At 43.8% G+C, this 25,735-nt stretch overlaps 1 protein-coding gene across 5 annotated transcripts in view; it reads right to left on the bottom strand.

The window, feature by feature from the left end:
- The window catches only part of LOC134340160 (arf-GAP with GTPase, ANK repeat and PH domain-containing protein 1-like), a 185,663-nt gene that overhangs the window by 17,065 nt on the left and 142,863 nt on the right, over nucleotides 1-25,735 (bottom strand). For 4 of the 5 annotated variants that reach the window (XM_063037073.1, XM_063037074.1, XM_063037069.1 and 1 more), the window contains exons 10-13: nucleotides 22,312-22,416; nucleotides 21,340-21,487; nucleotides 18,109-18,246; nucleotides 8,781-8,921 (exon numbers count right to left, since the gene is read on the bottom strand). In XM_063037073.1, coding sequence (XP_062893143.1) covers nucleotides 8,781-8,921; nucleotides 18,109-18,246; nucleotides 21,340-21,487; nucleotides 22,312-22,416 — 532 coding nt within the window. The remainder of the gene's footprint in view (nucleotides 1-8,780; nucleotides 8,922-18,108; nucleotides 18,247-21,339; nucleotides 21,488-22,311; nucleotides 22,417-25,735) is intronic. The other variant, XM_063037071.1, reaches the window with a different exon arrangement.

Genomic DNA, 25,735 nt, shown 5'->3' with positions numbered 1-25,735 from the left:
GTATCTTGCTACATGTGACAAAAATAAACTGAAACCAAAACCAAAAACTTAATTAACTGCATTTAAGCTCCCCAGATGACATATAGGGATTTAAATCATTAGTCCAGATCTATAGCCACTGGGCTCCCATGCCCTGCCAATTTCTTGATACTAATTCAGTTTTATTAAGTCACTTAGATGGTAAAAACCAGGTCTCAAGTGGTTCGTCTTCACTAAGAGCAGTAATTAACTGTTGAAGGTCTTTCATCACAACATAATCTCAGCTGACCATTTTTTACTATAGTTATCATATCTCATCTCATGATAGCCATGGTACAAGATGATTGTATGTCTGTTTCTGTTTCTCTCTCTCTCTCTCTCTCTCATACACACACTCACATACACTTTTCTTGTTCATCAAGTACTAAGTTTTATTTTTAAAGTAAAGTTTCAGTAACTTTATTCCTAATCTTGGTAAGAATTAAGGTGCAGGAAGCTTGCAAACAGTCATCAATGTCGGGTAAAATGTTAATTTCAGATCTGAGATCGATACACATTCTAACATGTGGCACTGGCAGTATGTGAAATTTTGGCATAGGTCACCCTTGATATTGAATGGGGGAAACAGGCTTGAAGGGTTGAAAAGCCTCCTCTTGAATTTTCCTTACAATTAATTGCTACTTGACAGCTCGAAGATTAAAATGCTCCTCTGAATAACTTTGCTGATCTAATTAATGGCTAATTAAATGACAACGTCCTCCAAGTTTAGTCTTTCTTATCTCAATTAGAGGAACATGGTGTAATTCAAATGGAACATTTGTGGAACTGTTAGTTCTGTGAAGCTGCAGGGTTCTTTACTGAGAGTGATTCTTTACAGAGGGTGGGATCCTGGGATCCTGGTAACCAGCTTCAGGAAGCACAGGAACTTTTACATTGCAATTTCCCACTTTATTCAATGACTGACTGGGAAAGGGGAGAAAGGAATGAGTTAAGATATTGATCTCAACAGACAGACCTGACATCGTCTCAACTGAAGGATGGACAGAGGAAGACCTCACTCAGACAATTTGTTGGGCGTGACAGCACAGGCAGTGAACCTAGTTGTTTGAGGCAACCTGTATCGAGTTACACTTGCTGCTCAGATAGGTAGGGAGGGAACGTTCGAATAGCAGGTGAAAATAAAGAGCCTCCACCAATTGGGGCAACACAGAGAAAATACTGGAGGAATTCAGCAGGTCAGGCAGCATCTTCGATGAAAAATGAAACCTCCATAGATGCTGCCTGACCTGCTGAGTTCTTCCAGCATTTTTTGTGTGTTGCTTGAGGTTTCCAGCGCCTGAAGAATCACTTGTGCCTCCACCTTCTGCTATCCCAGTAAACAGTCAACCCAATCCACAGAAGTCTTGTCCCCAACCGTGCCCACCAACCAACACTTATTGGCTAAGCTGAATATACTTCTTCATTCACTAACTTTATTTTTATTGTATTCAGAGATACAGCACTGTAACAGGCCCTTCCAGCTTAAGAAGCCTGCACTGCCCACACCCATGTGACCAATTAACCTATTAACCCGTATGTCTTTGGAACGTGGGAGGAAACTGGAGCACCTGGAGGAAACTAACTCAGTCACAGGGAGAGTGTGCAAACTCCTTACAGACAGTGGCGGAAATTGAACCTGGGTCACTGGCATGTAAGAATACCACACTACTGTGCCACCCAGTTCTTTGGTGAAGGAATACCAACAGGGAGGGAGGCCCAGGATTCAGACCCAGTAAGGAACTGTGATATACTTCCATGAGCGGTTAGTGTTGTCTCGGAGAGGAGCCCGCAAGTGGTGGTGTTGCCCTGTGCCTGAAGCCCTGGTCCTTCTTTGGTGAGTGGTCATGAGTTTGGGAGATGCTGTTGGAGTCACTTGGGCAAGTAACTGGACTGCATTTTTGCAGGTGAGACACACAGCAGCCTCTGTATGCCAGTGATGATAGGAATGAGTGTTTAGGGTAGTGGCTGGGATGCCAGTCAAGTAGGCTGCTTTGCCCTGGGTGGTGTGGAACTTATTTGGAGTTGTTTGGGATGCAATTATCTGGGAAAGTGGAGAGTATTCTATCACTTTCCTGAGATGTGTCTTGTTGACGGTGGAAAGGCTGTGGGGAGTCAGGAAGTGAGTCACTCACCACAGAATACCCACTTTTTGACCTGTTCTTGCAGCCATGGTATTTCTGTGTGTGTGTGTGGGGGGGTGTCCAGTTGAATCACAGGATGTTGATAACAGGGGGATTTGGTAATGCTACTGATGGTATGCGGTTAGACTCTCTCTCTCTCTAGTTACAGACAACCAATGCCTGGCACTTTTGTGAAGCAACAAACATTTACTACTTATCATGTTTAACCGAACACTAACCTTTCTTCCACTGATGCTGACTGACAGATTGGATTTGCATCAAGGACTGATCTCTAGAACCACAACTTTCCTCTCACAAACTGCACAGAATTATAGGGGAGAATGTAGGACCAGCACTAAGTGACATTATAAAGAAGGCACAACTGCATCTCTACTTTCTTAGAAGTTTGCATAGATTCGGCATGTCACCAAAAACTTTAACTCTAAATATCACGGCCAGATACGGAAGCACCAATGCCCAGGAACAGAAAAGTCTACAGAAAGTGGTGGATACAGCCCAGTCCATCACAGGCAAAGCCCTCCTCACCAATGAGTATATTTACATGGGGCGCTGCTACAGAAAGCAGCATCCATCATCAAGGACCCCACCATCCAGGCCATGCTCTCATCTTGCTACTACCATCAGGCAGGAGGTCCTGAAGCCTCAGATCCCACACCACCAGGTTCAGGAAAAGTTGTTACTGTACAGTCAGTGGATCCTAAACAGGGCTGCTCATTTGTGGGTGCAGATGCTGAAGTGCTCCTTCTGTCTCAGTCCAAGAGCCCAGCAACTAATCAAACACCCACCACCCAATGTGCCAGCTCATGACTATAGGCTTCCAGACCTAACAATCCTGCCCCCTTCACCACTTGCTGATCGTCGTGGGACTTAATCCGGGATGTTAGGGTGGATTCCCTCAATGGAGAACTCTTGTGTGTGACTTTGTTTACTTCACACTATATGTGCTGAACACAATCTTATCATCACAAACACTCTCTTTGTCAGAAAAACAAATTCAAGGCATCTTGGAAGCACCTCCAACCTTGTCAACTGACTCCTTCCACTATATGAAGATGCACTCCCCAAATCAGTGTGGTTTCTGTCCATCCAGAGGTACCACTGATATGATCTTCACAGCACGCCAGTTACAGGAAAAATGACATCTCATTGACTATGCCATTGTCTGAACTAGGGACTGCTGTGATGTGAATATCACAAGAGACATGATTGGCACAGATGAATGCTGGACAGATCATTGCCTGATCCGCTCCACCATGTCCATAAGACTCATGAAAAGGAGGAGAGCTCATAAGAAGCAGACCAGGCCAAGACTAAAAGTTGAGATCCTACTTGACACTGCTACCCAACAGCACCTTCAGGCCTCGTTTGGGGAAAACCTTCAAAAGGAATGTCCAGAGAATATCAAAGAACACTGGGATCCGCTTAGATCCACCGTCCTCGACACCCACAAAAAGATCCTTGGGTACAAGTCAGGAAAACAGCAGTACTGGTTTGATGATAGTGACATGAGGATAGACAACTTCTCTCCAAGAAAAGGGAAGAACTTTGTTCCCAGCAGAATGACACTGGCAGCAAGGCCAAAGGAGAAGCTTATTCCAGAGCCAAGGCAAATGTCAATCGCAGGGTGAGGCAGCTAAAGAATTCTTGGTGGACTGAGAAAGCCCTGGAAATGCAGAGACTGACAGACCCTGGTGACAGGAGATTCTTCAGTGTCACCAAAGCAGTCTATGGTCAAAGTTACTTTGGATTAAACCCCCTGCACTCAAAGGATTGGAAGAACTTGCTAAAGGGTTGGAAGGATATCAATGAGTGATGGAGAGAGCACTTTCAGGAACTTCTTAACCATAATAGCACTGCTGAACCAAAGATTACGAACCAAATCCTCCAGAGACCTATGAAAGGAGACATGTGGGATTCTCACAGTATGAAAGGGGAACATGGGGAGAACATCAGGAGCCTGAAAAGTGGTAGATGGTTTCCTCTCTGACTGGAGGTCAGTGACTAGTGGTGTGCCACAGGGATCGATGCAGGATCCTTTGTCGTTTGTCATCTATATTAATGATCTGGATGATAATGTGGTTAATGAGATCAGAAAATTTGCAGAGGACACCAAGATTGGGGGTGTAGTGGACAGCGAGGAAGGCTATGACAGTTTGCAGAGGGATCTGCATCAGCTGGAAAAGTAGGCTGAAAAATGGCAGATGGAATTTAATGCAAACAAGTGCTAGCTATTACACTTTGGTAGGACCAACCAGAGGAGGTCTCATACAGTGGACCGTTGGGCACTGAGGAGTGTGGTAGAACAAAGGGATCTGGGAATACAGGTCCATAATTTATTAAAAGTGGTGTCACAGGCAGATAGGGTCATAAAGAAAGCTTTTGGCACATTGGCCTTCATAAATCAAAGTATTGAGTACAGGAGGTAGGATGTTATGTTGAAGTTTTTTAAGATGTTGGTGAGGCCTAATTTGGAGCATTGTGTGCAGTTTTGGTCACCTACTTACAGGAAAGAGTGCTGAGAAAATTTACAAGGATGTTGCCAGGAAAGATTATAATGAAAGTTATAAGGAAAGATTGAATAGGTTTGGGCTTTATTGTAGAAGATTGGGGGAGATTTGATAGAGGTATATAAAATTATGAGGGGTATAGATAGGGTAAATGCAAGCAGGCTTTCCACTTACAATGGGTGGGACTACAACCAGAGGTCATGGGTTAAGGGTGCAAGGTTAGAAGTTTAAGGGGAACATGTGGGGAAACTTCTTCACTCAGGGGGTCATGAGAGTGTGGAATGAACTGCCAGTACAAGTAGTGCAAGCGAAGTTGGGGTATGGAGGGCCATGGTCCCCATGCAGGTTGATGGGAGTAGGCAGTTTAAACGGTTTCAGCATGGACTAAATGAGCTGAAGGACCTGTTTCTGTGCTCTACTTTTCCATGACTCTATAATACTTAATTATTCTATAATATTTCAAAAGTTTCAAAGGCTTCCAAGGTACATTTAATGTCAGAGAAATGTAGACAATATACATCCTGAAATTGTTCTATAATATTTCTATACTTCGTAAATGTGCACAGTTCTGCCACCAAAATGCACATATGTATGTGCCCCTTTATAGCTGTATTACCTCACCAGTTGTATTACTGATGAATACCAGTGGATGTTGAAGATCAACTTGCTTACTAACAGATCTTCAATATGACCTTATTCATGGTAATGGACAACTTAATACACAATGATGAATTCTGCTGCCTATGTATTTATTCTAATAATGGATGCCATGGAAGCATAGTGTTAGTGAGACACGATAACAGCTCGGGGTGTAGGAATTTGGAGTTCAAACCGGAGTCCTCAGTGAGGAATTTGTACGTCCTCCCTGCGGAATACGTGGGTTTCCTCTGGGTGCTCTGGTTTCCTCCCACAGTCCAAAGATGTACTGGTTAGTAGGTTAATTGGTCATTATAAATTGTCTGGTGATTAGGTGAAGGTTAAATCAGGGGTTGCTGGTGACGCAGCTTGAAGAGCCAAAGGGGCCAATTCCAATCACAAACAAGAGAAAAACTGCAGGTGCTGGAAATCCAAGCAATACACACAAAAGAAGGGAAGATTTAAACTTCTTCAGATAAACTTCTTTTTATGTGTTGCAGGGCCTATTCCAAGCTGTAACTCTAAAAGAAAATCACAAAATCTAATTGCTGTGAGAAGAAAGATTGTTTAAATAAGAATTATAGATAAATTAATGTTAATCACACATCCTGGAAGTCATTTATCATTTAATATGATTTTAGACTTTTGTCTGTCTTAAGCTTATCTGGACCTGAATTTAGATCTCACATGAATTTGGACATTTAGTGTAATAATTCATACAACGATATTAGAACCCCTTTGACACTAATCAAGTAACTTGAATAAGGTGCTGCTTAATAAGGACAGGTGTTTTTATTATTCTGTCTGGTCACTTTAAGGGAAGTAAATAAGTCTAATAATAAACCAATTACCCATTAATTTTTAACACAAGAGATGCTGCAGATGCTGGAAATCCAGAGTAACACACACAAAATGCTGGAGGAACTCAGCAGGTCAGGCAGCATCTATGGAAATGAATAAACAGTCGATGTTTTGGGTTGAGACCCTTCTTCAGGACTGGAAAGGAAAGGGGCAGATGCCAGAATAAAAAGGTTGGGAGAGGGGAAGGAGGACAGGCTAGAAGGTGATACATGAAACCAGGTGGGTGGGAATTGTAAAGGGCTGGAGAAGGAGGAATCTGATAGGAGAGGAGAGTAGACCATGGGAGAAAGGGAAGAAGGAGAAGTGCCAGAGAGAGGTAATAGGCAAGTGAGGAGAAGAGGTAAGGCTGTGGGGAATAGAAGCAGAGGGAAGGAGGTGGGGGAAAAGAAGGAAAATTACTGGAAGAATTTGATGTTCATGCCATCAAGTTGGAGACTACCTAGACAGAATACTAAGTGTTGCTCCTCCACCCTGAGGGCAGCCTCATCATGGCAGAAGAGGAGGCCATAGACTGTCATGTCAGAATGGGAATAGGAATTGGAATTAAAGTAGCTGGCCACTGGGAAATTCCACTTTTGGCATATGGAGTGGAGGTACTTGATGAAGTGGTTCCCCAACTTATATCGGGTCTCACCAATGTAGAGGAGGTCACATCGGGAGCATCAGATAGAATTACTCCAAGAGATTCGTGGGTGAAGTATTGCGTCAATTGGAAGGACTGTTTGGGACCCTGAATGGAGGTGAATGAACAGGTGTAGCATTTCTGTCACTTGCAGGGATATGAGCCCGGAGGGGAGGGTAAATGGACAAGGAAATCATGGTGGGAGCAATCCCTGGGGAAAGTAGAGAGTGGGAGGGGGAGGTAAAGATCTGTTTGATGTTAGGATTACATTGAGGATGGTGGATGTTCTGGAGAATTATGTGTTGGATGCAGAGATTCATGGGGTGGTAGGTGAGGACAAGAGGAACTCTATCCCTGTTAAGGTGGCAGGGAGATTGGGTGAGTGTGAATGTCTGGGAAATGGGGGTGAGTGCAGCATCAATGGTGCAGGAAGGGAAACCCTGTTCTTTGAAGAAAGAGGACATCTCTGATGTCGTGGAAAGGAAAGCCACATCCTGGGAACAGATGCAGCAGAGATGAAAGAACTAAGAAGAGGGAATAGCATTTTTACAGGAGACAGGGTGGGAAGAGGTATGAGGAAGATAGACCAATTGATTGTTGTTGAGTGGACAGAGTTCAGGATACTTGGTTTAAATGTTCAATGAAAGTGCATGTATTCAACCAAAATGGAGATGCTTGTCACTTTAAGACTTAAACAAGTCCCTGCATAGGTCAATTAACAGGGCATGTTCTGGTGTTTTGAATTCAAATTGGGAGATTGGAATTTGAATTAGCATGACAGGGTAATGTGTCAGTCATGAAACGTGAACTCAATGAACTATGTGATGCATACAGTGAGAATGAAGTTAAGCTTACATTTCCTTCACACACTCTGGGTCACTGTAGAAGCATGAAGTTTTATACCCTCATGAGGCCAAACATTGGAAGGAATAGTGATTATTACAGACCAACTTCGCTGGTCAATGCAAGCTCTAGGGCAGTGATCCCCAACCTCTTGGCCGCGGACCGATACATTGCCGCGAAGAATGCAGTGGTACAGCGGTAGTCGGAACGCACCCAGCACATCTTTAAGAGAAAAAGCCGGAATAAACAAGCTGATTAATTAGGTGCTGCCCAGCATGTAAATGTCGGATCAGATCAGAGCCGATTGCCGATTACGTCGCCTCTGATCTGGGCTGACGTTTACGTGCCGGGCGGCACCTAATTAATCAGCTCGTTTATTTCGGCTTCTTTTCTTAAAGAAGTGCTGGGTGCGTTCCAACTACTGCTGCACCACTGCATTCTTCGCGGCGATGTATCAGTCCACGGCCAAGAGGTTGGGGATCACTGCCCTAGAGCCATTTGAAAAGGTCTCAATTGAACAGTGTACATATTAATCCTCAACTATGGGAAATATTGGGATGGTTTACAGTACATTCCATTAAGGCTGCAGCCCAAAGGATGCTTATGTAGAAATAAGTCAGCACAAAAGCAACGTAATTAAATGGTCTTTACTGGGATTCCTTTTCAGACAGTGGTTTATGATCTGAAATCTGCTGCCTGAACGGGATGCCAAGTCAACAGGAACCTACAAAAGGGAAATATTTGATGGGAATACAGTTCAACAGAATGCTCTTGCAATAAGCCAGCACGGGATCACAGACAAGGTTGGACTGGGAGCAGCGAGAGGCAAATGCTCTTCTACTGTGCTTTCAATGAGGCTCAAAGCTGCTGGAGGCTGGAATTTCATTGTCCTAATTGGCCCTCTGGCACCTTGTTGTCAAGCTGTGTGACACCATGACAGCTTTCCCTCCATACCCCCACCCCACAGAGTTCTTTAGCATTAGCATTTCACTGAGACAGAAGGCAGTTTGCATTGGGTTTAGGGTTTATAGTGAGCAGCAGCCACACTCCCCCCGCCACCTTACTGACACCCACAGAAATGGGTAAAATACTTCTGCACCAAAGGAGCAGCGAGGCAGAAACAGATGACCTGCCACATGCTGCCGAGCTCACCTTCTGCTAGGCCCACCGTGCCGTCAGCCTTGCTCATGCTCTTCTTCCTCCGGTGCTTCTTCCGGTTTATCTGGGGTGAGGGAGGCAAGTCCAGCTTGCTGCTTGAGGGACTGCATGCAGCTTCCCCTGTGCCAGTTCCTTCTTTAAAAAGGGGAGGGGGAAGAAATGTAGAAAGTGAATCATCCTCACTGCTGTAATGCTGAAATTCACTTTTCCAGTGCACCATCTGGGTTACCGGAGCCCATTTTGTCCTCCTGTCCCTGAGGCCAATAGCTATCCCTCAGCCAACACCACTGAAATGGGCGGTCTGGTCATTTACGCTCCATTTGGGATCTTGATGTGTACATCTGCTGAACGGTACATCACTGGCAGTAACGCGCTTTGGGATAACCTGGGCTTGTGGAACGCTTCATGGGAAAAGCAAGACTTTGCTCTGTAACCCGTTCCCACTGATATTGATCAAGAAATCCTAGCCTCAGCTGGGATTATAAAAATAACTGAGCTGCCTCCACAACTATCTTGTCCAAGCTAATCCAGTTCAGCACATGCAAGAAAGCAAATCCACAATGAATCAGCCTCACCCGTTATGCTCATCCAGCAGATGTTGCTGGAACTTGGGCGACTGAGTTACGGAGAGAGGTTGGACTTGAGCGTAGGAGAGTAAGGAGTGATCTTATAGAGGTGTATGAAATCATGAGGGGTATAGGTAGGGTGAACGTACATAGTCTTTTTTCCAGGGTTGGGAAATCAAGAACGAGATGGCTTAGGTTTAAGATGTTTAGGAAGATATTTAATAGGAACCTGATGGTCAACTTCTTCACTCAGAGAATGGTCTGTACATGGAACAAGCTGCCAGAGGAAGTGGTGGAGGCAGGTACATCAACACTGATAAATTTGGATAGGTTAATGGATAGAAAAGGTTTTGAGGGCTATGGGTGGCCAAACATAGGCAAATGAGACTAGCTTAGATGGAAGTCTTTGTTGGCACAGAGTAGAGTCATCGTCATAGCAGAGAAACAGGCCCTTCAGCCCATCTTGTCCATGCTAGCCTGGACGTCTTCTAGTCCCATGTACCTGCTCCCAGACCATAGCCCTCCATACCCCCCTCATCCATGAAGCTATCCAAACCTCTCTTAAATGTTACAATTGAACTCGCACCTATCACTTCCACTGACAGCTCCTTCCGCACTCACACCACCCTTGAAGTGAGTAATTTCCAATTCATATTCCTCTGAGATATTTCACCTTTCACTGTAAACCTATTTCTAGTTCTAGTCTCACCCAACCCAAGGGGGGAAAAAGCCTGCGTATATTTACCCTATCTATACCCCTGATAATTTTGTATACTTCCATAAGTTCAGGAGCAGGAAGGTACTACTGCAGTTGTACAAGGCCTTGGTGAGACCACACCTGGAGTATTGTGTGCAGTTTTGGTCCCCTAATCTGAGGAAAGACATTCTTGCCATAGAGGGAGTACAAAGAAGGTTCACCAGATTGATTCCTGGGATGGCAGGACTTTCATATGATGAAAGACTGGATCGGCTAGGCTTGTACTCGTTGGAATTTAGAAGATTGAGGGAGGAGCTGATTGAAACGTATAAAATCCTAAAGGGATTGGACAGGCTAGATGCAGGAAGATTGTTCTCGATGTTGGGGAAGTCCAGAACGAGGGGTCACAGTTTGAGGATAAAGGGGAAGCCTTTTAGGACCGAGATGAGGAAAAACTTCTTCACACAGAGAGTGGTGAATCTGTGGAATTCTCTGTCACAGGAAACAGTTGAGGCCAGTTCATTGGCTATATTTAAGAGGGAGTTAGGGGATCAGGGGGTATGGAGAGAAGGCAGGTACAGGGTTCTGAGTTAGATGATCAGCCATGATCATACTGAATGGTGGTGCAGGCTCGAAGGGCCGAATGGCCTACTCCTGCACCTATTTTCTATGTTCCTGTGTTTCTATCTCCTCTCATTCTCCTGCGCTCCAGGGAATAAAGTCCTAACTTATTTAACCTTTCCCTTTCCTGTAACTCAGGTCCTCAGGTACTGGCAACATCCTTAAAAATTTTCTCTGCCCTCTTTCCAGCTTATTGATATTTTTCCTGTAGGTAGCTGAGCAGATTAACTGAGCCAAGGACCTGTTTCTATGCTGTATGACTCTATGACTCTATCTACATAGCGTTTTATTTAAGCAAGATAAGAACTATTATTTTTCCTTCCGTAGTAAGTAGTTTTCCTCCTAATTTTTTGGCAATAAGATGTATAGATTAGAGTGTTTCAATCATTCTGTACTACATTTATAACATGCATATTTCACTGGTTATAATTCACTTGTAATGGTGAAGTGCAGGCTTGTAAATGTCAGTGTGGAAAGCAATTTCTCCCTTGGGCCTCGTTATGGCCATGTGCTGGGCTGCGTAAACCTGTTGGATTAAACTAGTAGCAATTTAACACGTACCATTTAGATTCTGGCGAGTTCAGATCTGAGAAATTCAAAGTGAAAGCTATTACTCCACATTTATAAAGCTACAAGAAGCGCTGTCATCAATCTCTGAACTGTATCTGATTATTAAAACATACAGTGGCATGCAGAAGTTTGGGAACCCTAGGTCAAAATTTCTGTTACTGCGAATAGCTAAGCGAGTAAAAGATGACCTGATTTCCAAAAGTCATAAAGGTAAAGATGACACATTTCTTTAATATTTTAAGCAAGATCACTTTTTTTATTTCCATCTTTTACAGTTTCAAAATAACAAAAAAGGAAAAGGGCCTGAAGCAAAAGTTTGGGCACCCTGCATGGTCAGTACTTAGTAATATCCCCTTTGGCAAGTATCACAGCTTGTAAACGCTTTCTGTCGCCAGCTAAGAGTCTTCCAATTCTTGTTTGGGGGATTTTCGCCCATTCTTCCTTGCAAAAGGCTTCTAGTTCTGTGAGATTCTTGGGCCATCTTGCATGCACTGCTCTTTTGAGGTCTATCCACAGATTCTCGATGATGTTCAGGTCGGGGGACTGTGAGGGCCATGGCAAAACCTTCAGCTTGCACCTCTTGAGGTAGTCCATTGTGGATTTTGAGGTGTGTTTAGGATCATTATCCTGTTGTAGAAGCCATCCTCTTTTCATCTTCAGTTTTTTTACAGACGGCGTGATACTTGCTTCCAGAATTTGCTGGTATTTAATTGAATTCATTCTTCCCTCTACCAGTGAAATGTTCCTCGTGCCACTGGCTGCAACACAAGCCCAAAGCATGATCGATCCACCCCCGTGCTTAACAGTTGGAGAGGTGTTCTTGTTATGAAATTCTGCACCCTTTTTTCTCCAAACATACCTTTGCTCACTGTGGCCAAGAAGTTCTATTTTAACTTCATCAGTCCACAGGACTTGTTTCCAAAATGCATCAGGCTTGTTTAGATGTTCCTTTGCAAACTTCTGATGCTGAATTTTGTGGTGAGGACGCAGGAAAGGTTTTCTTCTGATGACTCTTCCATGAAGGTCATATTTGTGCAGGTGTCGCTGCACAGTAGAACAGTGCACCACCACTCCAGAGTCTGCTAAATCTTCCTGAAGGTCTTTTGCAGTCAAACAGGGGTTTTGATTTGCCTTTCTAGCAATCCTATGAGCAGTTCTCTCAGAAAGTTTTCTTGTTCTTCCAGACCTCAACTTGACCTCCATCATTCCTGTTAAATGCCATTTCTTAATTACATTACGAACTGAGGAAACGGCTACCTGAAAACACTTTGCTATCTTCTTATAGCCTTCTCCTGCTTTGTGGGCATCATTTACTTTAATTTTCAGAGTGCTAGGCAGCTGCTTAGAGGAGCCTATGGCTGCTGATTGTTGGGACATGGTTTGAGGAGTCAGGGTATTTAGAAAGCTTTGAAATTTGCATAACCTGGCCTTTCCTAAAGATAAGTGTGAACAAGCCATAGCCCTAATAAGCTAATTAAGGTCTGAGACCTTGCTAACAGCTATCTGAGAGCTCAAATCTCTTGGGGTGCCCAAACTTTTGCATGGTGCTCCTTTCCTTTTTTTCACTCTAAAATTGTAGGAAACAAAAATAATACACTAATCTTGCTTAAAATGTTGAAAAGAATGTTTCATCTTTAACTTTATGACTTTTGGAGATCAGTTCATCTTCTACTCACTTAACCATTCACAGTAACAGAAATTTTGACCAGGGGTGCCCAAACTTTTGCATGCCACTGTATATCAACACACTTTGAGTGGTGATAAATTTGGAGTTCTGGGTGGAATGTTCCAACAGTCATCTATTCTGAATCAGATGTTGACACTAAGGCTAGTCCTGGCAGTGTTATCCAGCGAGCTGCTCTCATCTGTCCACGTTTGGCCCATAGCCTCCTAAACCCCTCCTCTCCGTGCACTTGACTAGATGGCTTTTAAACGCTGCTGATGTGCCTGTCTCTATTTCTTGCAGCTCATTCCAAATCTTTGCATGAAGAAGCTGCCCCCCTGATGTCCCTTTTAAATTGCTCATCTCTGATTTTAAACCTCTGTCCTCCTGTTCTTAGCCTCCCTTTCCTGGGAAAAAGACTATGTATCTCATCCTATCTATGCCCCTCATGATCTTATATACTTCTACAAGGTCACCCATCAATCTCGTATGTTCCAGGGTATAAAATTCTAGTCTACGCAACTTCTCCTTGTAACTCAGGCCCCTAAGTCCAGAGAACATCCTGGTAAATCTTTTCTACAAGAACTGCAGTAGTTTATTCAACAGCTGAGTGCAAGATAGACTTTATACCCTTAAAATAATCGAGGGACAGAGTGTAAAATTGTATATGATTTATTTATGTTTTCCTTGTGAATGCTGTTTATATGATGCCATATGACTATGATGCTGCAGCAAGCGAGTTTTTCATTGTACCTATGGATTTGTGCAGATGACAGTAAGTTTGACTTTGACTTTAAATGGGCCACTGGATCAGTTCATGAATGGCAGAGCAGAGTCTTAGGGCCTTGTGCCCTTCCTCCTGTTCCTGCCTATTATGTTTGTATCCCAGATTGTTTTATCATCCGCTTTAAAAATAGTACTTTGAATCACAATTTTAAACACAAGAGATTCTGCAGACGCTGGAAATCTTGAGCAACATGCACAAAATGCTGGCGGAACTCAGCAGGTCAGGCTGCATCTATGGAGGGGAATAAAGAGTCAATGTTTTGGCCAAATCTTAATATAGAGTCTTGGCCTAAAAAAATTAACTGTTTATTTGCCTCCATAGATGCTGCCTGACCTGCCGAGTTCCTCCAGCATTTTATATGTTTTGAACCAGCTTGTATGATGTTCAGTTTGTGGTGGAGTCCCATGAGCATATGATTTGGACTGACCCAGTACTGTGGATGAACTGCACTGTAAGAGGTGGTGTCCTTTACATGTGCCCATTAAGGCTCAAGCCGCTATATCTTGTGGTACAACACTCTGCTCTGGCTGTGGGGACTGTGAATCATTATGACTTTGCCCTGCACTTCCTGATATTCTCCAGAAGAGGTCACAGTTAACCAATTTGCCTCTGTAGCCCAACAGCTGCTCCCACCGGGCTGGAACAGAACTGCAAAATCAATTTCAGATTACCACAGCGCACATTGTGAAAGCAAGTTTGTTGCATGTCGTGAGTTAATGTTATGTGGAAAGGTCAAATTAATGCTCACGACCTTCATATGCTTTCATATTGTTATATAAATACCGTTCGCCCTGGGATTGGAGAAAGGGAACAGATTGCGCACACACTGAGACAAACAGCAACTGCTGTTGAGAAACCATTAGTGCGGTGGAAGATGCAGAAAGGAAAGAAATAGTGTCACTACTAAATGTGAATTACAAGATTCTCTCCAAGGTGATTCACCCAGAGCAGACCTGCGCCACACGCAGGAATAAGACAGTTGACAGCATTGTGCTTCTCAGGGATATGATTGCCTCTGTACAGGACAGGGGGTGGGAACGTGCCTGATGATTTTAGGCAGAAGAACTTGGACAGGATATAATATACATACTTGATAGACATGCTCTCCAAAGTGGGGTTTTGGGAGGGAATCTGTAATTCGATACAAGTGCCCTATTTGCACATCAGAATCAGAATCAGAATTAGGTTTATTACTCTAAGTTACAATAAAAGTAAATAAATTGTGCAAAATAGTAATAGTGAGGTTGTGTTCACGGACCATTCAGAAATCCAATGGCAGAGGGGAACAAACTATTCCTAATGTTGAGTGTGGGTCTTCAGTCTCTGTACCTCTTCCTTGATGGTAGTAAAGAGAAGAGGACATTTCCCAGATGGAGAGGGTCCTTAGTGATGGATGCCTCCTTCTTGAAGCACTGCTGTTAAAAGATGGTGGGGAGGACGGTGTCTGTAATGGAGCTGACTGAGCCTACAGCCCTCTGCAGCCTCTTACGATCCTGTCCACTGGTGACTCCATACCAGGCAGTGATGCAACGAGTGAGAATGTTATCCACCGTACGCCTGTAGAAATTAGCTAGAGTCGTTGGTTACATACCAAATCTCCTCAAACTCCTAATGAAGTTTAATGAAATATGGTAATGCAGTCCAAGTTAATGGGTGAGAAATGGGAAGCTTCCCTTCACATCTGGAGTTAACAAAGGCTGCTCCTCTCTTCTGCTTTATTTGTGTTGCACACAGCCTTCTGCCAAGTCCATCAGGAAAGGCATGGGTATAAGAGGGGTGACAATCCCAAGCAGGCAGAGGCACTCAGGCCAAAGCCTTTATTATTATATGGACAATGGTTCTGACTAGTTGGTCCACAGACAAATAAGCATCTGCAATACAGTAGGTTCAAACTAACTTCAGGGGCCAGAGACAGCAGCAGCAAAAGTGAGATATGTTCTTTGGCAGCTGTTCTGACTGATCCTCTATTGCCTTCATTTATCAGGTCGGTGCTGGCAATATTAGACCATAATGGAGGGTCATAGTGGAGCCAACTAATGCACAGCATGAATCCACAAAAATGCAGGCAGTAACATGCAGCTAATCTGTTTCCACAGTACTGGTTACATGCTAGAAACAGTACGTGGGGAGGACTGCTCTGCATTTCTTCAAAATGCTGCCAGGGAACTTTTCACATCGAGCTGAGAGAGCACATGGGGCTTTGGCTTAATGTCTCAACAGAGTGTTGATTCTTCCAAGGGCAGGGCACTCTCTCTGTACTCCCTGGTAATGGGTTCAAAGCTCTGGAGTAAGGCTTAAACCCAAAACTTTCTGCAAGGAGAGAGTCACCCACTGAGTGTACTGTGACATCCACCTCACATGCTATAAGGAGAGGTTGTACAAAATTGGGTTATTTTCTCTGGATTGTGATTGACTCATGCTCACCCCCAAATCAGAACAGTCTGGTCCACTTTGGTGGCTCAGAAAGAGTCTCCATCTCTGAACTGCAAACTGCAGAAAGATGGCAAGTTCAGTCGCAGAATATGCAGTCAAAGTCTGTCTGGCTTAGGGAAGGTCAGAGGAAAATATTGGTTAGCAATACCATTGATGATCTTGGACACTCAGACATATGCAGAGATCAGTGCAAAATTCTCTCTTGGCAAAGGGAACTGGTTTGAAACACTGAAACTAAAAGTTTCTACAGCTGGACTCTCACCACCCAGGATATGCCCACTTCTCACTACTAACATCAGGGAGGAGGTACAGGAGCCTGAAGACGTACACTCAACAATTTAGGGATAGCTTCTTCCCCTCCAACATCAGATTTCCGAACAGTCCATGAACTCATGAGCTCAACTTTTTGTTCTATTTTCACACAGCTTATTCATTTTTTATATTTCTTATTCTAAGTCATATTAAGTTTTTTTTATGTATTGCACTGTACTACTGCCACAAAACAATACATTTCACAACATATATTAGTGACAATAAACCTGGTTCTGATTCTTGTTTTGGAAAAGGTAAAACAACGAAGCAAATCCTGCTTATGTGACCCAGGATGTACATTTTACATATCAGCATCTCCAAGAGGCTACAAGATGGGTACGCTATCAAGTTGCTACTGAGATGGTAATCCAGAAGCTTGGACTGATGGTCTGGGTTCAAATTCCACTGTTATTCAGTTAAGTGAATAAATCCAGGGTGGAAGGTTAGAATCAGGAATAGTGACAGTGAAACTACTACATTATTGTTTTAAAAAGGCAACAGGTTAGCTAATATCCTTCTGAGTATGAAATCTGCTGTCCAATGGAACTCCACCCACAGCAGAGTGGCTGACTGTTAAATGCTTCAGCAAGACACTCAGTTCAGGGGATAATTAAGGTTGGGAAATGCTATGGATAAGGAAATATAAAATAAATAATCAGTTATGTGCTATAAGGAGAGGTTGGATAAACTTGGGTTGCTTTCTCTGAGTTGTGAAGGTTGAATGGAGATCTGATTATGACAGGTACAGATAGAGCAGATGGCCTTTTTTCCCCAAAGGATCAAAATGTCTCACCCTAGAGGGCATGCATTTAAAGTGATAAGGAGTAAGTTCAAAGGACATGTGTGAGGCAAGATTTTTTTTTCCACACACAGTGATGGGTCCCTGGAGTGCACTGCCAGGGATGATGTTGGAGGCAGATATGATAAAGGTGTTTAAGAGCTTCGTAGATATGCACATAATGTGCAGAGAATGGAGGGAGATGGACATTGTGTAGATCATACAGCACTACAGCACAGAAATAGGCTCTTCGGCGCATTTAGTCTGAGCCAAACTATTAGCTAGTCTCATGGATCTGCGACTGGACCACAGCCTCTCATAACCCTCCCGTCCACGCACTTAACCAAATTTCTTTTAAACGTTGCAGTCGAACCCACATTCACCATTTTGGCTCTCTAACTGAAGTTGTACCCCCTCAGTTTCTCCTTTCACCTTTAACCTATGACCTCTAGTTCTAGTCTCAGTGAAAATGCCTGCTTGTATTTACCCTATCTATACACTCATAATTTGTATACCACTATCAAATCTCCCCTCATTCTCCTACGCTAAGTAAAAGGGATTAGTTTAGTTAGGCGTTGAATTACTAGTTTAATTAGCTTGGCACAAGATCTTGGCTGAAGGGGCTATTCCTATGCTACACTGTTCTTTGTCACCTGGGATGTCATTTCTTGGGGCTTAAATGTATTGAAATTGATAGTGAAGAATTAACCATTTTCCCCAAATGTATGATATGTTACTCAAGCTAGGAAAGCAAGAGCTGGAAAATCTTCCTTAGTTGACAAATAAATGGACTTTGCTGCACATTGCATCTTCAATGCGTTTGCCAGATGTACTTTGCTGCTAACTAGAAGGTTAAGTGGTACACCACAATTCAGATCTGAAGGCTTTTCCTTACCAGGGGTACGCAAAATGTTTTCACTCCACTGGTCACTGCTGGGAATGGGGCGGAGGCTGGGGAGAGTCCCTTTGGCCTTGGTGTCACTGCTGATCACCTTCTCAGCAACAGGGTCTAAATTGCTGGAAAGCAGAGAATCTATAGGACAGGAGGCAACATGCGGAGTTACTCAGTCTTCCATGTTCTAAATGTAATTCAAGCATGTAAATTCAAATAGTACTGAGCACATTGTAAGGACCAAGAAACAAATTCTTAACTTGGAATTGTCCTTTGGATAGGAGAAGAACATTCCTCATCAATCAACACATGAATGGGCTTGCTCTTTATAAGTCTTTGTTCCTCCAGCCTCATAATGTTGAAATCAAGAACCTCCATCCTGTCTACTCTTCTCCCTCTTCTCACCTTCCCACAATATCTTGTAAACTTCCTGTTTCACCTTGGGCCACAGCCCTCCATTTAGGAGGAACCTCCAATCTCAAAGCCTAACTTGGGTATCACAATGCTCACAGTGTGACACACTGAGTGTCGGGGGGCAGAAGTGAGGGTAGTTGCTATTACTAAGGTCTGAAGGTTGATAAGTCACCTCCACCAAATGGTGTACACCTCAGGATTCTGAAAGAGGTGGCTGAAGAGATTGTGGAGACATTAGTAATGATCATTCAAGAGTCACTAGATTCTGTAATGGTTCTGGAGGACTGGAAAATTGCAAATGTCACTCCATTCTTTAAGAAGGGAGGGAAGCAGAAGAAAAGAAACTATGGGCCAGTTAGCCTGTCTGCAGTGGTTGGGAAGATATTGGAGCCTATTATGAAAGATGAGGTTTTGGGGTACTTGGAGGCACATGATAAAGTAGGCCAAAGTCAACAGGGTTTCCTTAAGGGGAAATCTTGCCTGACAAATCAGTTAGAATTATTCGAGAAAATAGCAGGCAGGATAGACAAAAGAGAGTCAGTGGATGTTGCTTACTTGGATTTTCAGAAGGCCTTTGACAAGGCGCCACACATGATACTGCTAAACAAGATAAGAGCCCATGGTATTACAGGAAAGAGACTAGCAGGGATAGAAGATTGGCTGACTGTCAGGAGGCAAAGAGTGATTGTTCCATAGGGGGTTGGTATTGAGACTGTTCCTTTTCACATTATATATCAATGATGTGGATAATGAAATTGAGGGCTTTGTGGGCAAATTTGAAGATGATATGAAGATAAGTGGAGGGACAGGTAGTGTTGAGGAAGCAGGGAGTCTCAAGAAGGACTTAAGACAGATTAGAAGAATGGGTAAATAAGTGGCAGATGGAATGCAGTGTAGGAAAGTGCATGGTCATATGCATTCAGTGGAAGGAATAAAGGTTTAATTATTTTCTAAGTGAGGAGAAAATTCAAAAATCAGAGGTGCAAAGGGACTTGGGAGTCTTTGTGTAGGATTCCCTAAAGATTAACTTTCAAGTTGAGTCGGTGGTAATGAAGGCAAATGCAATATTAGCATTCATTTCAAGAGAACTAGAATATAAGAGCAAGGATATAACTCTGAGGCTTTATAAGACATTGGTCAGACCAGACTTGGAGTATTGTGAGCAGTTTTGGGCCCCTTATCGAAGAAAAGATGTGCTGGCATTGGAAAGGGTCCAGAGTAGGTTCACAAGAATGATTCTGAGAATGAAAGGGTTAATGTACAGTATGAGGTGTGTTTGATGGCTCTGGGCCTACATTCACTGGAGTTCAGCAGAACGATGGGAGATCACATTGAAACCCATCAAATATTGAAAGGCCTAGATAGAATGGATGTGGAAAGGATGTTTCCCTATTGTGGGTGAATCTACGACCAACGGGCACAGCCTCAGAATAGAGGGTCGCCACTTAGAACAGAGATGAGGAGGACTTTCTTTAGCCAGGGGGTAAAGAAATGCACAGGCAGGCACCTCCCAGTCTCCACCCAAGTAACAGGAATTATCTACCACTCATTTTGAACTCACACCGGTAGCCTATTTTAACCCAGCCTCAACCAGTTGCTCTTAGCCTTCCATTACCTTGATGCCTGTGGTGCTTAGTACCTGTTCTCTCTTGTTTTGGCCCATTATATCTCATTATTTTGCGGTTTATTATTAAAATTATCGCTCACTGCTAAGTTGTCTCTGCTGCTCTGCTTTTGGGTCAAGCCTCCTCTACATCTCCTTACAGAGGGTGGTGAATCTGTGGAATTCAGTACCACAGGCGACTGTGCGGTCATTGAGTATATTTAAAGCATAGGTTGATAAGTTCTTGATTAGTCAGGCCATCAAAGGTTACAGGGAGAAGGCAGGAGAATTGGGTTGAGAAGCATAATAAATCAGCCATGATGGAATGGCAGAGCAGACTCAATGGGTTGAATGGCCTAATTCTGATCCTATGTCTTATGATCTTACACAGATCACAACACCCAGCCTACCACAACAAAAGTGAACACCTGCAGAAAATTCAACCCTTATATCTCTGAAGTATTTGCATCAAATGTAACTCCTCACTAAGAGGCCACTTACTATATTGTGGCCAAAGATGAAATGATGATCTGCAGGTAAAATAAATACATTTCAGAAAGTGTGAGCTAGAAATTAAGATGTGATGAAAGGGTTGAAACATTAACTTTGCTTCTCTTGCCACAGATGCTGCTTGGCTGCTGAGTATTCACAACAGTTTCTGTTTTACTTCAGATTTCCAGAATCTGTGGCACTTTATTTTTGAGGTATTGAACCTCAATTCCTTTGGCCTTAGGGTAATATACACCTGGGAGATGCATACATACAGATTAAGTTAAGAGGGAAACGAAGGACTGAATTTAATTTGATTCTAATGGTATTTGACCAAAAGACATAGGAGCAGAATTAGGCTATTCGGCCCATTGAATCTGCTCCACATTCAATCACGGCTGATTTATTTTCCCCATAATCTTTGACATTCTTACTAATCAAGAACCTATCAACCTTTGCTTTAAGCATACCCAATGATTTGGCCTCCACAGCTGTCTGTGGCAATTGACAAAGTTACATCCAAAGTCAAAGGAAAATTCACCAAAGTACAGGGACGTCCAAATGATGTTCAATATATATGCAGACCCCTCCTCTTGAATGATTCAAATCTCAGTGCAATTCACTGCCAAAACCCCACCAATGAAAGGGAAAGTACTTACAGTGGAGATTTGAAGATTTCTCTAGGGCTGCCACTGGCTGTTGTGTAGGACATGCCACCTTGTACTTACCAACACTTTCTTGCCCACTGCCCACTAGTCCGTTCAGGCTGGTGGAAGCACCACTGGCTGAAACAGCACGTGGTGGACGCTTGCCAGGAACTTTAACTGTGGTCCTGAGTAGATCAATCTCTTTTCCATGGATGTTCTGCATATAATCCTGCAGCAAGAGAAGAACATTCAGCAGTGTTCACCAGGTTTAGTGGTATCTCATTCTCAGACTCTAAGAGCACCATCAACTGTTTCTAGGTGGCAAACTAGCAGAGTGGACTAAGTGTCCCCTCACCTGTTCTAGACATATTCCCATGATAGTTGCAGAATCTCCCCCCACTCCTGTCTGCCGTGATCAAATCCGGGGACACTACAAGCCTGTAGGGAGGTGTGGGGAGCTGGAGGGAGACCCTGGGGGTTACAGGCAGATATAGAGTGAATTTCTCAAAGACACAGAAGGAGAACCTCAACCCTAGGGGAGAGACCAAGGGAGACCCTCATCTGGGAGAGATTGAGGGAGACCCTCAGTCCAGGGGGGAGTTCGAGGAAGACCTTTAGTCAAGGAGAGAGACTGAGAAAGACCCTGAATTCTTGGGGAGAGACCGAGGGAGACTTCAGTTTTGGGGAGAGATCGAGGGAGACTTCAGTTTTGGGGAGCGATCAAGGGAGACATTCAGTTCTAGTGGAGAGATCGAGGGTGACACTTGGGGGAATCCAGGGAGGGCAGAATTTCAGCCAATCATTTCTAATTTAGAAAACCTGCAAGAAAATACAAGTACCCTGTCTTCCTACTAAACAGAACCACATCTGGGAGTCTTGAACTGCCCCACTGTTCTCCCTTTTAGAGAACACCAGGTTGCATTCAGCTGCACTTTACTAGCAGTCTAATATATGTGCATTCATCAAGAACAGCACCACCTTCATGTCAGAAGATCAGGAGCAGTATTAATTTAAATCATCTCTGTTTCACTCACAAACTTAATGTGTACTTACATGCAAACTAGGATGGTAGGACAAGATACCATTGTTGCAAAGCGTCACATACTTTTTCTTCCATTCCTTATTTAGTGTGTTTCCACTTCTCTTCAACAGCACTCCCTGCAAGAAAACACACCAATCAAGACTAGGATTCACTGAGAACAACCTGATTACCCCACTGCTCTTAGTTTGAGTGACCTTGAAACTGGAATCTTTCTTGTTGGAACAGCACAGGTCACACTAACACAGGAGCTTGGCAGGTCAAGCACCATCTCTGGAGAGGAATAAACAGACCCCTCATCAGGACAGACTGGAAAGGAAGGGGACAGAAGCCAGAATAAGGTGGTGCGGGGAGAGGAAGGAGTACAAGCTGGAAGGTGATAGGTGAGACCAGGTGAGGGGGGATGTGAGAGGCTGGGAGGTGATCGGTGGAAGAAGTAAAGGGCTGGAGAAGAGGGAATCTGATAGGAGACCATGGAAGAAAGGAAAGGAAGAGGGGGGAACCAGAGGAAGTGAAGAGAAGGGTAAGAGGGGAGCCAGCATGAGGGCTGGAAACAGAGAGAAGGAGGGAGTGGAGAAAGATTACTGGAAGTTGGAGAACTCGGTGTTTGTGCCATTAGGCTGGAGGCTACCCAGATCGAATATGAGATGTTGCTCCACCAATCTGAGTGTGGCCTCTTCCAGCAGTAGAGGAGACAACCAACACGCCAAAATGGGAATAGGAAGTTGAATTGAAATGGATAGCTACTGGGAGACCCTGCCTTTTGTGGCAGATAGGGTGAAGGTGCTCAACTATATGATACCCCAATCTATGCTGAATCTCACCAATGTAAAGGAGGCTGCACCAAGTTACGGTAGATGACCCTGGCAGACCTGCTGGTGAAGTATCGCCTCACATGGAAGGACTGTTTCAGGGTCTGAATAGTGGTAGGGGCAGTTCACAGGGATAAGTGGAGGAAGGAGATCAGTGGGGAGGGATGAGTGGACAAGCAGAAAGCGAAAGTGGGGCGGGGGGGAAGATGCGTTTAGTGGTAGGATCCTGTTGTAGATGGCAGAAGTTTTGGAGAATGATGTGCTGGATACAGAGGCTCGTGGGCTGGTAGGTCAGGACAAAGGGTGCAATGACAGTGTTTTTTTCAATTGTTGCAAAGATGGACCAGTAGTAGTCCTGGGATCCACTGCAAAGGCCCGTGGATACAGCAGTAAATGCAAGAAACTTCAAACAGAAGACCGGAGCTATTGGAAAAGCCATGGAATTAATTTTCACAGTTCACAGTTACAGCAGAAAGACTGGACCGGTGCATGATGGAAACAAGTCTAAAGACATATAGGAGCTGATTGGGTAAATATGATCAGTACTATTTCCTTGTATGGGGTGGGCGGCAAAACACTGAGACAGATTAGTTGAGCCAATTGGACTGTTTTGGAATTAAACTCCTATATATACTATGGTACCAAAGACATTCCCACATCAACAAGTGCTAATAAGAACAATCTGTGCACTCAGGAGAGAGACATGTGAATAGTTGCCACAAAGAAACAGCCGATCGAACCCAGATGCAAGACGTCATCTGACTGACTTGGCCTCCCCTCGTCCCTTCTCCACCCACCCCACCCTTACTCCCTTCCCATGGCCTAAGGAACATTTAAGTGACACCTATCTGATATGGGAACACAAAACGGGAAACTGACCAAAATAATTAAGAACCAGCAGGTAGAAATAGTAATATGCCTGAAGTCATTTTCAGATATGTTTTATAAAAACACAATTGGTGTTTATAATGTAAAGAAACAATCTTTCACAAAGGTAAGGTCGAATTTGGAGTATCGTGTGCAGTTCTGTTTACCTACTTACAGAAAAGATATCAGTAAGATTGAAAGAGCACACAAAAAATTACAAGGACGTTGCCAGGACTTAAGGACCTGAGCTATAGGGAAAGGTTGAATAGGTTAGGATTTTATTCCCTGGAATGCGGGGAGATTTTGTAGAGGTATCCAAAATTATGAGGGATGTAGATAGGATAAATGCAAGCAGGCTTTTCCCATGGTGCTAGGGTGAGACTAGAACTAGAGGTCATAGGTTAAGGGTGGAAGGTGAAATATTAAGGGTGAACCTTCACTCAGAGGGTGGTGCAAATGTGGAATCAGCTGCCAGAGGAAGTGGTGGATAACTGTTTGATTTCAATATTTAAGAGAAATTTGGATAAGTACATGGATGGGAGGGGTACGGAGTGCTCGGTTCAGGTGCAGGTAGATGGGACTAAGCAGAATAATAGTTTGGTATGGACCTGTTTCTGTGCTGTAGTGCTCTATAAGCCTAAAGGTGAATTATGACAGAACTGGAACTGACAGCTACACAGCAAAAGGTCCTGAGACACTCGTAGCAGCAGCATCAAACAAAATTTGAGACCAGGCCGTGAAAGGAGATATTAGAACAGGTGACCAGAGTTTGGTCGATGGGAAGTTTCATAGGAGCATCACAAAGGTGGGGAGAGAGGCAGAAAGGTTTTGGGAAGGGATTCCAGAGCTTGAGACACAGACAGCTGAAGGCACAGTCATCAATAGCAGAGTGCTTAAAATCATGGTTGAACAAGATGCTGGAATTGGAGGTGCAGAGATTGGGGGTGGGGTGATTTGTAGGAGTGGGAGAGGATGCAGAAACAGGAGACAGGATTGAAAACAAGAGTCTTAAGATTGAAGTGTTGTTTAACTAGGAGTCTGGGTTGTTTGGTGAGGACAGGAGAGATGGATGAAAAGTCTCGGTGCATGTCAGAACAATGCAGCAGTGTTTTCGGTGACTAAAAATTGTTACTTCTTAAAGAAGAGATTGGGCAGGTGGTTTGACATTTTTTGGAAGGTGGTGCAGAGATAACAATGCAAGGTGGGAGTCTCAGAGTGTGGGAACATCTAGAGAATTAGAATCCAGAGCTGGAACAGGGGAAGACAAGATTTGGGATACTTGGCCGGGAAAGGCTAAGTGGGCTAGGTGGGGTGAAGCCATGGAAGGATTTGTAAATAAGGACATGAATTTTGATTTCAATCCCCTGTTTGCCAAATCAATGCAAGTCAGTGGGAGTAACTAAGGAGTATGGCATAGAAGCATTTGCAGCTCCTCAGTGTGGCCATTTGCAAGGGTGCTACCGGACCTCTTCCTTAAAGCTATGGATCAGAGAGCTCCCCTCTACCTTTTGGAGGAGGTAATGTAAGTACATCTCATCCCACTTCATGGAATGGATTCTGAGTCGGAAGATGATCTTGGAGGGTTCTGAGACAAAGACTGAGGCCTGCTGGCTCTCCACTTCTCAGAGTTCCTCCCTAACATCCACACCCTTGACTGCAACAGGAGAAGATTCTGCAAGCATGTCAGAAGTTGACACAAGTCCTGCTGACCCTGTCTTGGTTTCTGAATACCTTTTCATATGAAGGATCGCTTGATGAT

The sequence above is a fragment of the Mobula hypostoma genome, chromosome X1 (assembly GCF_963921235.1).
Source record: "Mobula hypostoma chromosome X1, sMobHyp1.1, whole genome shotgun sequence".
NCBI lineage: Eukaryota > Metazoa > Chordata > Chondrichthyes > Myliobatiformes > Myliobatidae > Mobula > Mobula hypostoma.
Note: the sequence above shows the minus strand (reverse complement) of the source record. Positions and strands in the feature narration are given on the sequence as shown.